General features: G+C 35.3%; 1 protein-coding gene across 9 annotated transcripts in view; it reads right to left on the bottom strand.

The window, feature by feature from the left end:
• SYNE1 (spectrin repeat containing nuclear envelope protein 1) overlaps positions 1-13,761 on the bottom strand; it is a 442,116-nt gene that overhangs the window by 322,691 nt on the left and 105,664 nt on the right. For 5 of the 9 annotated variants that reach the window (XM_082474323.1, XM_082474327.1, XM_082474328.1 and 2 more), the window contains 4 exons: positions 11,918-12,114; positions 9,191-9,300; positions 5,833-5,883; positions 1,518-1,625 (listed from right to left, as the gene is read on the bottom strand). In XM_082474323.1, the coding sequence (XP_082330449.1) occupies positions 1,518-1,625; positions 5,833-5,883; positions 9,191-9,300; positions 11,918-12,114 (466 nt within the window). The remainder of the gene's footprint in view (positions 1-1,517; positions 1,626-5,832; positions 5,884-9,190; positions 9,301-11,917; positions 12,115-13,761) is intronic. The other 4 variants (XM_082474330.1, XM_082474331.1, XM_082474332.1 and 1 more) reach the window with 1 other exon arrangement.

Genomic DNA, 13,761 nt, shown 5'->3' with positions numbered 1-13,761 from the left:
AGTACAAACATATAATCACATACGGAATTTATTGCATGGCCAAGTCCATCAAATATAATACTGATGGCATCATCAATCTGAATTCAGGCACACTTTACACAGAGGATTATATAAAATCACACACTAACTCTAACAGTTAAATCTTTTATCATCTGCCACTTCGCATCTCTTATATCACGCACACCTTTTTTTGTAGCAAAAATGATCGAAACATAATGTATATTAGAATATACTATAGTTTTGCCACTAAAATGCAATGATATTTTAAGTAGGAGAAAATGTCAATGCTACACAGAGTTAAGTCACAATTTAATGGAAAAAACTCTGGAAGTGGAAATTGGAAGCTGAAATACAATTAATGATAGTGTAATGAGACTGGGAGAAAGAAGAACCACCGCAGCAATAATAACACTGGCTGCAATGTGAATGCAATAGTGTTGAAGGAAGCAGGTGGCAGGAGAAACTGATCTCATTAACGGGCCCACTCCAAATAGTCATGTTGCAATTTTTTATTTGATTCAGTTTTTTCTACAGTAATTTTCAACTTGGCACTGAAGTCATTTTTTGGAATTTTTTGTTAGGTAACATCTGTAAGATCATGAGTTGTACAAAAACAGCAATTAAATGTGTGTGTTTTGGGTCATCTACAAGACTGAGTTCTCGGAAAGTCATGAAGCCTCACAACTCTATATAGTGCAGATACGTACAATTTAAAACTACCAACTCCATATCTGGGTGTATACCCAAAGGAAATGAAAACAGGTTATCGAAGAGATATATGCACTCCATGTTTATTGCAGCATTATCACAATATCCAAGATATGGAAACAACCTAAGTGCCCATTAATGGATGAACGGGTAAAGATGATGTGGTGTATATATACCCGGAATGTTATTCAGCCATGAGGAAGAAGGACCTCCTACCATTTGTGACAACGTGGATGAAACTTGAGGACATTATACTAAGTGAGATAAGGCAGACAGAGAAATACAAACACTGTATAATATCACTTATACATGGAATCTAAAAAAGTCAAACTCATAAAAACAGAGAGCAAAATGCTGGTTATCAGGGGACTGGGGGTAGAGGGGAATAGGACGGATATTTAAGTATACAAACTTCAAACGAGTAGTAAATAAGTCCTAGATATCAAATGCACAGTACAGTGAATATAGACAATAATACTGTATTATAATCATCAAACTTGCTAAGACAGTAGAACTTAAGCATCTCAACCACTAAAAAGAAATGATAATTATGTAACATGATAGAGGTGCTAATTATTGCTACAATGGCAATCACATCACAATATATAAATGTATTAAATTTTTAAAACTATCTATTTATATAGAAATACAATTATTAAATTATATGTAAACAAGATAATGTATATTATTTCTTTAAAGACATTTCTCATTAATATCATTTGAAAGATTAAACATAGATTAAATGACAAATATGAATCCTACTCATGAAAGGCTTTTAAAAAAATTGAAATCTGTTTTCCATACATTACCTGATATTTATCCTGCAAATTTGATTCTGTCATCTGTGCCCTTGTCAAATCTCTTTCAAATTGTTCTATCCAAGCTTTCGTTTCCTTCAAAATTAGCCTGTCTTCTCTCTAGAAACCAGCAGACATTACAATTGTATTAGTATCTGTGCATTTACTTAATTGCTGATTAATACTTGACTGATCCTAGAATACACTGAATATTTAATAAGTTCCAAATGTCTCTGAAAAATTTTCTTTCTCCCTGCCCTCACCTCTTTTGGAGGATAAGAAACAAAAATTAATTCTAAAAAAAAAAAATCTTAATTATTGTGCTGAATACTGAAATTACCTACCTCCATTGTTCTTCTCAAGAAACATTTATTTAATTAAGAAAATGTGCTCAAGAAGAAATATGTAAGTACAAAAATACTCAGAAAAAGCAATGGCTGAAATGCGAGTGGAAACAGGCCTGTGGCTGCTTCTTAACACAGGCCATTGGTAACACAGAGGACTGTTCTGGATCAGATTAATTTTGACTGAATTCGAGGAGCCACAGTCACAGTAATATTGGATTACTAGTGTATATTATTTTTAAAAACATTATCCACTAGTATAACATAAGCTCCATGAGGACAGAAAGCACATTTATCTTGCTCAATATGGTATTCCCAGACTCCAGCAACATGGAACCTATCAGATAATTTATCAAATTATCTGCTGAATGAATGCATACAAGCTACCACTCACATCTCAAAAATGAAAAAAAGTTGGACAGTTACATACTTGCTTCCACAAATAATAGGAGTCTTTCTAGCATTGATTTAGTGAAAATATCCTAAATTTTCATCAAGACTTCTTATCTGCTAAGAAGGCCAAAGTAATCACAAACATATTTAACATGATTTTTTGGCACTTACAAATAGCTTTCGACTACAGCATCTCATCTGATGATCACAGCCCTGTGGCCCAGATGAAATGACTGTCTGCTGACAGGTGAAGTGGCACAGAAGAAAGAATTCTGGCTATGGAGGCAGGTAAAGCTGGTTTCAAATTCTTGTTCTGACCTGTGTTAGCTCTGTGAGTTTGGGCACAATATTTTTTTTTTCTTTTTTGAATCCTGTACTTCAGTTTTTTCATCTTTCTTTATATTCCATCTAGGCCTGAAGTTAAGGGATCTATCAACACAATAGACTTTATGCCAATACTGGAATAAAAAATTAGAAGTAACTAATTTCATATCAAATGTTGAGTTAATTTTTATCTCATGCTTCATGAAGCATGAGTTTATGTATATATAAATATGCTATAAAACGTATAATGTGTATGTTTGAGTGAGCACGAGAGAGAGAAAGAAAGAAAGAAAAGTAGTGAGAAGGCTGACAGTTCAGCTGCTTGACATTTAGATGGTCTCTATAGGCAAATAGTCGCCTGTGTCTTTGAATGCATGTGAACGTCACCGATTGAAGAAAAGCCCAGGGCAGAGGTTGGCACACGTGCTATCATGATCTGTGTCCTCTCTCACTTCCTGGTGTTACAAAGACAACCCTCTTGTGCCTGGAACAATTTCCCCCAGATAACGCCTTGCTCAGATCTCAGCTCAGGCACACCCTTCTCCGGAAAGCTTTTTCTGACCCACAAGTCTCAGTTGTCAGTTTCTCTTCCACCAGTGGTCCTCAAACTTTAGTGGACACTAGAATCACCTGGAGGGCTTGTGAAAAAGATTATTGGGCACCACCCTCAGGCTTTCTGGCTCAGTCTATCTAGGGTGGAGGCTGAGAATGTGTATTTCTAACAAGTTTCCAGGTGAATCTGATGCTGCCTGCTGGTGTAGGGACCACATTTTGAGAACATTTTTCTATAATCTTGTAACAACCTGATATTCCCCCAGTAATATTCAAATATTCCCCCAAAATGCACTGTATTCTTTTTTGGAAGAAAACTTAAGTCTTATTTATTTTTAAAATCAAACCACTAGGAAAATATATCACAGTCTTGAAACAGCAAACAGGCCGTATTATCATTTCAAGTAATAAGTTGGTAAAAACACAGCAGGGTCCTTACTAAAACGATAAGGTGCCAGAACTAGGGCAAGGACAACGCGTGTCGCACAAGTGGTGCGACCACAAGTGGTGAGCCAGAGGCGCACGGCAGCGCTCAACGCACTGGGGCACTTGCTGCACGGACGCCTGGCTGTCCTCACAACGGCCGGCGCTGCACCGGAACGTGAGGCCCTGCATCTTCCAGATGTTGTCTCTCTCCAGACTCTTCATCATTTAGTCCACCGCCTCCTGTACCCGGAGCTACTGCAGCTCCACCAGGGCGGCCCCGCGCTGCTCCATCCCGCACCGGCGTCCACATGGACTCCCGCGCACGAGCCCGCCCCCGCGCTGTATTTTATTGTCCACTCTTTGTCTCTTTTTCCCCCCTGCATTCCAAACCCCTTATGTATCTTTCCTTCTGCAGCCTAACACAGTGTTCTACAGCCTAACACAGTGTCTGGCACCTGGTATCAATAAATAATTGTGAATATATGATTGATTGGTAACATAGTTAATCAGAGAATGATATGCAACAGGAGCCCAAGACTCCAAATCCTCAGCCCTTCCCATGATGTCTCTTTTGAATGAAGAGGTGAACGGGGTCACGGCACATGTTTTATTATCGGTTGAAGCACTAATGACATATGAGCTCAGAGGAACTCAATGCTCTTCTTGGTCTACCTCCAAGGGACCTGAGGTCAACGTGACCACTAAGTGAGGCCCACCGAAGTGAGTATGGGACTTCACTGTGAGCCTCCAAAGACAGGAGGCTATCATCACCTTTTCTTCACCGATTGAAATTATTTCACAGAGTCATCGGAGAGAAAAGGATTATGTTCTTAAAAACAGCTTCATTAGAGTACATTCAGTAAATGACTTTTTCTAGTGGTGGGGAAGTGCAATAAGATTAAAAAGGATGTAGCTATTTACACACTCAACATTCTCCTTTTTAAGAAGAAAATGAAGTACAAAATAATATTTAAGTTCCCAAAACCCATTTAGTGTAGTGGCTTTTTTTTTTTTCTTTCTTTTTTTAAATTTTATTTATTTATTTTTGGCTGTGTTGGGTCTTCGTTGCTGCACACAGGCTTTCTCTAGTTGCAGTGAGTGGGGGCTGCTCTTCATTGTGGTGCGCGGGCCTCTCATTGCAGTGGCTTCTCTTGTGGAGCACGGGCTCTAGGCGCGCAGGCTTCAGTAGTTGTGGCACGTGGGCTCAGTAGTTGTGGCACGTGGGCTCAGTAGTTGTGGCTCATGGGCTCTAGAGCGCAGGCTCAGTAGTTGTGGCGCACGGGCTTAGTTGCTCCGCAGCATATGGGATCTTCCTGGACCAGGGCTCGAACCCATGTCCCCTGCATTGGCAGGCGGATTCTTAACCACTGTGCCACCAGGGAAGTCCAAAGTGGCTTTTCTTCAACTGGTAACTTTCACATGTACTGTGAAAGACACAGGCGACTATTTGCCTACAGAGACTATCTGAATGCCAAGCAGCTAAAGTGTCAGTCAGCATTCTCACTACTTTTCTTTCTTTCTTTCTCTCTCTCTCTCTCGCTCACTCAAACATACACATTATATGTTTTATAGCATATTTATATATACATAAACTCATGCTTCATGAAACGTGAGATAAAAATTAACTCAACATTTGATATGAAATTACTTCTAGCTTTTTATTCCCATGTTGGCATAAAGTCTATTGTGTTGATAGAGTCTTAACTTCAGGCCTAGATGGAATATAAAGAAAGATGAAACAACTGAAAAAGAGGATAACTTGGAAATGGGAAAAAATTCTTAATCATTAATTCCACAAATATTTTTTTGAGCACTCAACATGTGCCATGAACTTTACTAAACCATACAACTCAACATTGCGCAGAAGAGATGTGATGAAGCTCAGGATTACAAACTAATTGAACACTTACCTTTTTCAATTATTTCCTGCTTAATATTTTAAAGTACAAAAATAAATCTTTAACTTTATTTTAATTTTCCACGTCACATATAAAGAAACTAGTTATTTTAATTTTTCCTTTTATTAGTGCTATTAAGTATTGTTAAAAAGAAATTAATGTCATCTTATAATTAAAGATTAGTGAGGAAGTCCATGGGAGTGGCTTAGACTGCAACTTTTAATAACACATATGTCATTTGTTCTACTAGAAAGGAAAAGGAAATAACAGAATTAAGGTGTTAAAATAAATGTGTATATAAAGACAAATACATGCAAAAGAATGGCTAACAAGCTACAGAATGCAGAATGTTTGAAAGAGGTCACTAATTCAAGATTACTTAAATCTTACCTTAAGAATTTGGATAGAATTTGCAAAAGATGGGAAACCTGGAAGTACTTCCTAACAATATGAAAAGATAATATATAGAAAAATAATATAAATCATGGAAAAAATTACATAGGAAACAAGAAAAATGGCGAGGCATCGGTCTATAAATAAATAGACAATAATTTTAAGGGTATAATTATTTTAAGATGTTTTCACAACTTTTGAAAGTATCAAAATGTTTGAATCAAATAAGGCAGTGTAGTATTGTAGCATTTGATGTTTTTGTTTTAATTTGTAATAGTCATATGTGGCTATATATATATATTATACATATGTGTTGAAGTAGTAAACATTTTGAAAGGAGAACAATGTAAAGAAAAGGTATATGGATTCATATTTTTCTCTATAAATACTGTCATAATATGCATGTCTGTATTCCTATACAATTAAGACTGTGCTGTGCTTCTGAAAGCAGTCAGTAAAATTTGTTGCTATGGGGGAAGTAATGAGTGAATAAATAACTGAAAGTTTAATAGATGAGAGAGAGAAGCCAACATGCCTATTTTATTTATTTACAATTGTGTGCTAATTATCCAAGGACTACCTTTAGGGAAAAAGTTCCTTTATCAGTTTTAATGGATGAAGTAAGAAAGGCATACCAATGTCTATTTCCAATAAGAAAATTTGATTTAAAATAGTGTCTACGTAATATCTAATTTAAGTAAATTCATAAAAGGGATATGAAAATCAAATACACCAAAAAATGAAAGCCTGGTAGACATGTTGATGCCAATATTTTTAAAAAATGAATTAAAAGAACCATTTAATAAAATCTGAGTAGACAAATAATGAGGATTTCTAGGTGCTGACACCAAACCTAATATGTATAGTGTATAAAATCTTAAAGGTTCATTAGACAGAATTAGATGGCCATTTAGCTGCATTAAACAAACATAAGCCCTACATCATAAAAAATTAAAAAAATTCTTTTTATTCTACTCAAAATATTCATTTTTAGATGCTCATACCCTACATTACAAATGCCTCATTAAAAAAAGAGTAAAGCTTATTTTTTAAAAGAAAAATCAGAATTTATCTTCTAGAGAATGAGACTAGTTTCTTAATAATAAAGTTCTTTAGTATAGTATATTAACAAGTTTAAAGCAGGAGTGTGCTTCAAATCTCTGAGGATTTTTGCATTAAATCCTTGCTCATGAGCATTAACGGAAGTATCTCCTGTTATTTCTCAGACATTACCAGCCACCGTGTTTACTCATCTGGAGAGATGATTAATGTCAGAGAAATTAAGAGTACAAGCTTAGAAATCAGCTCAGAAGTAAATCCAATTGGGTAACATAAGAACTTGAGATATGACAATCAGGTGCAAAGCTGATATTCTCTATGCCGTATGAGGTAAGTCTAATACACCTCCTTAAAGAGTTTCTTATTCACAGAGCACTGCCCATGCCCAATTATATTCTCAAAACCCAGAAAACCCCAAATGAATCCCAAGCACACGACTCAGTCCACACTGGAATTTGCACAGAGAGTCTTTCGCTTTCAGTGGTGCTCCTTAGGAACATTATTTTTCTAACTATAGAATAAGTCACTCTGGTGATCAACATTTGTGCCTGAAGCCTGGCAAGGAACAAAAAAAAAGTTTCTTGAAACCATAGCTTTTTAAATAACTAACATAGTTCTACCAAATGCCACCTTAACTTCATCCAAGTGACCTAGGAAACACCAGTTACCGCTGTTTTGCTTAATTCTTTTACGAAGATTTCTATTAGTGCAAAACCTTTTCCGACTTGAAAACTTTGGTTTATGTTCCCCTGACCTTTTCCTTCCTTAGATCCGTTTCTAAGACACATAGTACACTTTGCTTTTTGTTTTTCTTGTTTCTCTTCATTATAATCTCAAACCTCTCTGAAAACGTTAGTTGAGACCTCAACAGTAAAGACAGAGAGATTGTTTTTAACATGTCTTGAAAATTCCATTTATAATTCTTCCCTGATGTCATTTTGCCTAATAATTAATTTTAAATTCAGTAGTAAATCCACGTCCCTCTAAAAAAAAAAAAAAAAAAAACCCCAAAAAAACCCAAAACCAAAACAACAAAACAAAATCAAAACTAAACAATACTACAGTACTTTTAAAAAATAGGAGAATAATATCCATTGTTGTTCAAGACAGAATGTAGGCATTCTGGTGTGCTGGCTGGACTGTAAAATGGGAGATCTTTCTACAGGAGGATTTGAAAAAATCATTTCAAAAGCATTAAAAATCCATATGCCCTTTAGTCTAGGAATTTCTCTTCTAAGAAAGAACTGTAAAACAATGTTTATTACAAAATTGTTCATAGAAGTATTTTTTTATAACAGCAAAAAATCAGAAATTTTCAACAATTAATATTGGGTAAATAAATTACTGTACATCTATATGATGTTCTAGAAAGAATGGCATGAGAAGGGTTTTGTATGATGTTAACAGAAAACAGAAAATTATAAAATTGTATATATATTACAATTCTATCAATATTTTTGTTAAAATATTTTATGTGTACACACATGGAACTCACACCAAAGTATTAATTTTTTTAGAATAGATTCTCTGCAGAAGGTCAAGTACAGGTAATTTTCTTTTTCTTTTTCTCCCAACTTTTGTTTTTGTTTATTTATGACAACAAACATATATCATTTGAGCAGTATGAAAAATGTAAATGTTATTTAAACTATTGAGAGGCTGAAAATCTAAACAGTGAATAATTAGAACTTTCATAAGTTTGCCTTAATTACATATGTTTGCAATGAGTAGCAACTTATAAATCTAAAAGTCAAAATTAGATTTTATCAGACTGAACAGAAGAAGGGAACTCAGGATCTAAATGCATAAATAATATGATGGATATAAAATTAATCAATCGTCAAATTGCTACAATAAAGTTTCCCAACACTGCTACTTTACTTTATTCTACTCTACTATTTTATTTCATTTCATTTCATTTCATTTTATTTGCCATGCCATGCTGTTTGGGGGATCTTGGTTCCCCGACCAGAGATTGAACCTGTGCCGTCGGCAATGAAAGTGTGGAGTCCTAACCACTGCACCACCAGGGAATTCCCTATCTTTCCTAGATTTTAATCCCTCACTATCATATGTTCAGTATTTATTATTAATAATGCTTTCTCTGCTATATCCAACATACAAATCAGAGAAATCCTTCCCTCTAATCTCCTCCCCAGTTGGCGATATCAGTCTTTACTCAGTTGCTCTCATATTAAAATGCATTCCAGTTTAACTTTTTGAAAACAGCATATTAAAAATCCAAGTCACTACCATTGAGTGTATTATCAGCACTCAAAGAAAAACAAACACTTACATCATTCTCTTGCCCATCAGCGCCTGTACTGTGAACGTCGGGATAATGTTTCAGAAACTGGGCTACGTAGGTCATAATAGACTTCTCATCTGGTTTATCCACATCAACATCTGGAAAAACCAAACCGAAATGTGAATAAATTAATTAGCATTAAAAAGATTTTAATAATACAAACTTTGAAATCTAGAGAATATACCAAAAGACACTGTCCTAAACGCAAAAGAAAAATAGAATACTATTTAGAGATGGGGCGAGGAAAAACCAGTTTAGTCTGGATAATCCATGGGGGAAATTTTACGACTCAGAAAGATGACATATTTTAACCAAGAGCTTTTAGGAAAGTAGTACGTGTTTCATTTAAATAATCTCTACACTCATCAGAAATGTGAGATATATATAGTTATTCCTACATTCTGTCTAGTTACTAAAATACAAATAATATGTACATTTCAGAATTGGGGTAGATGAGTAGTAAAACATGCTAACAGATGTGGCACTGAGTGACAAGTGACTACATAGTCTGTATACTACATATGGCCAAATATCAATTTATTTTAGAAAAGAGAGAGATGCCTTATGTCCAAGTCCTTACGCAGCTTCTCCATTGTGGAGCCTTCCGTCTAAGTCACTGTACTTTGAACAATCAAGTATTCTTTGAGTGAAACAGAGCCTGAAAAGATCTCAATCACTGTCATTTTAAAGTATATAGATGTTTACCTAATTAAATCAGTAAAAATCAAGGAAAGATATTTATATGAATAGAATCAGGGTAAGACTGGATACATAAAAAGTGTTGAATGTTTTCAACAAGTCTTAAATATCCCTTTTAAAGGCAATGGAATACATTTGGAGATTAGAAATACAATATCTGCACCAATAGAGAAAAAAAAAAAACAGAACAAAAACCATGAAAATCAAAATATAAAACTGCCCTAATATTTTGTATTGTCTCTTGTGATTTGAAATATAATTTCTAGCAACCATCAATGTAGGATTTAAGAAGTGGTACAACTCTTAAAAGACTTAAAGATAATGTATTCTGGAATTCACGAGATGACTCAGAGGTGATTTTAGAAATGATATGATCACTGATGTGGAGAATGCATGTGAAGAGTAAAACTTTCATGAAGAGTGAAAGTGGAAAGAAAAACAACATTTAATACATGACTTAATATAGTATATGTTTTTAAATACACATGGGACTAAATCATAAAACAATTGTTATAATAGATATTGGTCTATTTAATCTGTATTCCTAAGAGTTTATATGTTCAAATTGGCTAAAAACTTTTTTGAAGGGGAAGTTCTCATTAGGAAAATAATCACGTTATATGTGGGATAGCCTTGCATTTGGGCAAACTCAATTTCTGATGATCAAAGAAAATATTAAGATCCTCTGTCTGGTGGATATGAAAGAACCATTCATATCCTCCTCCTACCCTACTCTAGGAAAAAATTTCAGCTCTGATGCATTCTCTGAAGTTGAGGGCTGTGATATTTGTGTGTCTCTCCCCTTGAGCTGAGTAGTGTCCTGGATACTATTGGCTGTGTGTGTGTGTGTGTGTGTGTGTGTGTGTGTGTGTGTGTGTGTGTGTGTGAAGAAACAAGGTGGAAAGTCCTTGGCTCCCCTAGTGAGACTGGAGGGGGGGCCGGGCACCACAGGTCCCTAAAATGGCAAGGGATCTCCATGCTGGCCATCATCTCAGAGGAAGCCAAGCAGGTAGACACTGTTTTAGAGCTAGAAATGCTCATTCTGAAATCTCATCTTTAAAAATAACTTGCGGGGCTTCCCTGGTGGTCCAGTGGTAAAGAATCCACCTTCCAATGCAGGGGACGCAGGTTTGATCCCTGGCTGGGGAACTAAGATCCCACATGCTGCAGGGCAACTAAGCCTGCGCTGCAACTACTGAGCTCGCACGCTCTGTAGCCCTCGCACCACAACTAGAGAGAAGCCCACGTGCCACACTGAAGACACGACGCAGCCAAAAAAAATAAATAAAATAAATAAAATAAAATATTTTAAAAATAACTTGCTTTCACTGTATTTACATTTTTGCATTCATTAATGGAAATTTCCATAATTACCAAGCCAAATAAGAAATTATCTGGGACTTTGGAAAATTCACTTTGACCCTTTTATCTCAATTTAACAAACAACTAGCAGTTTATTAAAGGCATCAAAATTGCCTTCTGAAGGTTTGACAGAGTTAACTCCACTTCCAGAAAGTCTTAAAATTCACAGCCTTACCAAAAAGTTGCCAAGAAATTCTAGTGAAAGATATTAGGTCAATCACTTGGGTAGTTTGCCTGATTGACACCTAAATACTGGGTAGTTATCAACACTTCTAAGTTTCTAATGACTGACATTTTAAAGATACGCTCTGAGATTACTAACAATTTTTTATTCTTCCGGATTCTGTGATACTCCTCCTCCTCGCAGTACACTCACTTGTAAAACTTTCATTCCATCCTTAGGTACATTGAGTAAGTACAGTTCCCCTGGCTGGTACCACCCATGTCAGAGGGCTGTTAGGAGCAAACACCTATATTTTGCTCCCATGTATAGTGGCAAATGTTTTTCCAAAAGAAAACTGATGCAGGAAGATACTATTCCTTCCCACTTTTCCAAGTTTTCTGACCTCTCGGAAGGCATCTATAATATCTGGGTTTAAGATATATAACCCTACTGAGTTGAGGGATACAAGAGCCAGCAGTCGCTCAACGTGCCTTCGGGATCTAGGAGTCTCGGGATTCCCAGCTCCGTTTCAGCAATAGTGAAAGCCTCCTCCAGGTTTTCCCGGTTAGATCTTCCTTTCACCTTCTCCAAGTCCACTAGTTCCGGCTGAATAGCATGGATGATTGAATGAAAGGCCACTCCACTTCTCCAACTCCGCCCGAAGTCTTTTACTTCTATTCCACTCTGCCTTTAAAAAAATAATGATAATGTCACTTTCTAAACAGGTAATGCACACTTCTTCAAAGACTCAATCCAATCCTCCTCGGCAATGGATGATATGCAGTTAGCTATACCGGTACACTGGTTTTGAGAAAAAAGAAGCAAAGCAAAATTTTTAACGGGTAACAAGATAAGGTGTAGAAATTCTGGTTCCGTACTTAAAGAGTTTTCTATATTAGGGTTTTCAGTAATTGAAAGACTCAATTGAAAGCACAGTTTTAAAGGAAACCAATAGAGAGAAAAAACACCTGGCAAAATAAAAAAGGGAACATTTTAAAAACACCAAAACTGTTAATAATTCACCATTGTGTATTTTTTTGAAGAAGTCTCTAACACATTTCTAATGATAATGACAAGCAGCCTGTGTTGTACATGCACAGATGATAATAGACAAATATAATGTGGCTGAATTATATCAAATGCTGTAGAATGAATAAAATGCAAATGGTTGTGATCATGTCTCTAAATTAGTCACAAAAAAACCTATACTCCACATAAGTACAGACAAGATTAATTTACCCTACCATCAAACTGTTTGAGCAAATTGATTTTTAAACTCTTTTTTTTAGAATTGCCTTGAGGGCAATGTGCTGGTGGCAAATCTTTGCTCTTTCGTGGATTTACTTCAAAGCCAGATATGATCACTAAGAAGTGATTCAAGTTGGTAGCAATATTTTGGTGTTGAAAACAGAAGCGAGGCAAGCTCACAATGAATAATTTTTTTCTACATGTAACTTATCAACCATAAAGACAGTTTCAAAAAGAGTTGCAAAGATGTCTTTGAACAACATTTTTTGATTAAGTCTAGAGCCTTTAAAGGTGATCAATAAATTAGGTAACATTCAGTAGATAAATATTCTGGTAGTTTCTTTTTAGAAAATTAGTCTCATTACAGTTGTTTCTAAATAAAACAGAAATAATATCACTCAATTCTTTTTGTCTGCTATATTCTCAAAATTTCCACAAACTGTAAGAGACAATATATCTTACTGATACCGTGATTAATATAAAAAGTTGGTAAATGCCCTTACATTTTATCTCTGCAAACTTTAAGGTTTACTTTAAATCATGTTTTACCAATGTACACTCAGTTTGCATAAAATATATTGTGCTAAAAATAACATCCTTGGACCTAATCACTGGCTTCATAAATAAATATTTTAAAAACAATTTTGTAAGATTGCAGCAACATCTCTTAGTTCTTTTAGAGTTTCTGTCTCTGGTGGTACAGATATAATTTTTTCAGCCAATGCCTGACACACTGGCAAATATCCACCCAGGTTAAGCAGTATGTTCTTATTATCTATTCATTTGTACATTCGCCTCTGGCTTCATCTTACTTTTCTTCCTATATTTTCCCTTTGCCCACAGTTCCCCATTTTAAAATGTTTTTGTATTCACAGTCTCTTTATGCCACCTCAAATTATTTTTTAAATTTTTTTTACATTTTTAAATTTTTTTTAATTTTTATTTTATTTATTTTTTTATACAGCAGGTTCTTATTAGTTATCTATTTTATACATATTAGTGTATATATATCAAATTACATTTTAACAAATTGAGGTGGGCGGGGGACTCGTTCAAGATGGCGGAGTAGAAGGATGTGCTCTCACTC

This window comes from Balaenoptera physalus (genome assembly GCF_965194825.1).
Source record: "Balaenoptera physalus genome assembly, chromosome: 9".
Classification (NCBI taxonomy): domain Eukaryota; kingdom Metazoa; phylum Chordata; class Mammalia; order Artiodactyla; family Balaenopteridae; genus Balaenoptera; species Balaenoptera physalus.
The sequence above is the reverse complement of the archived record's forward strand: the minus strand, read 5'-3'. Positions and strand labels throughout refer to the sequence as shown.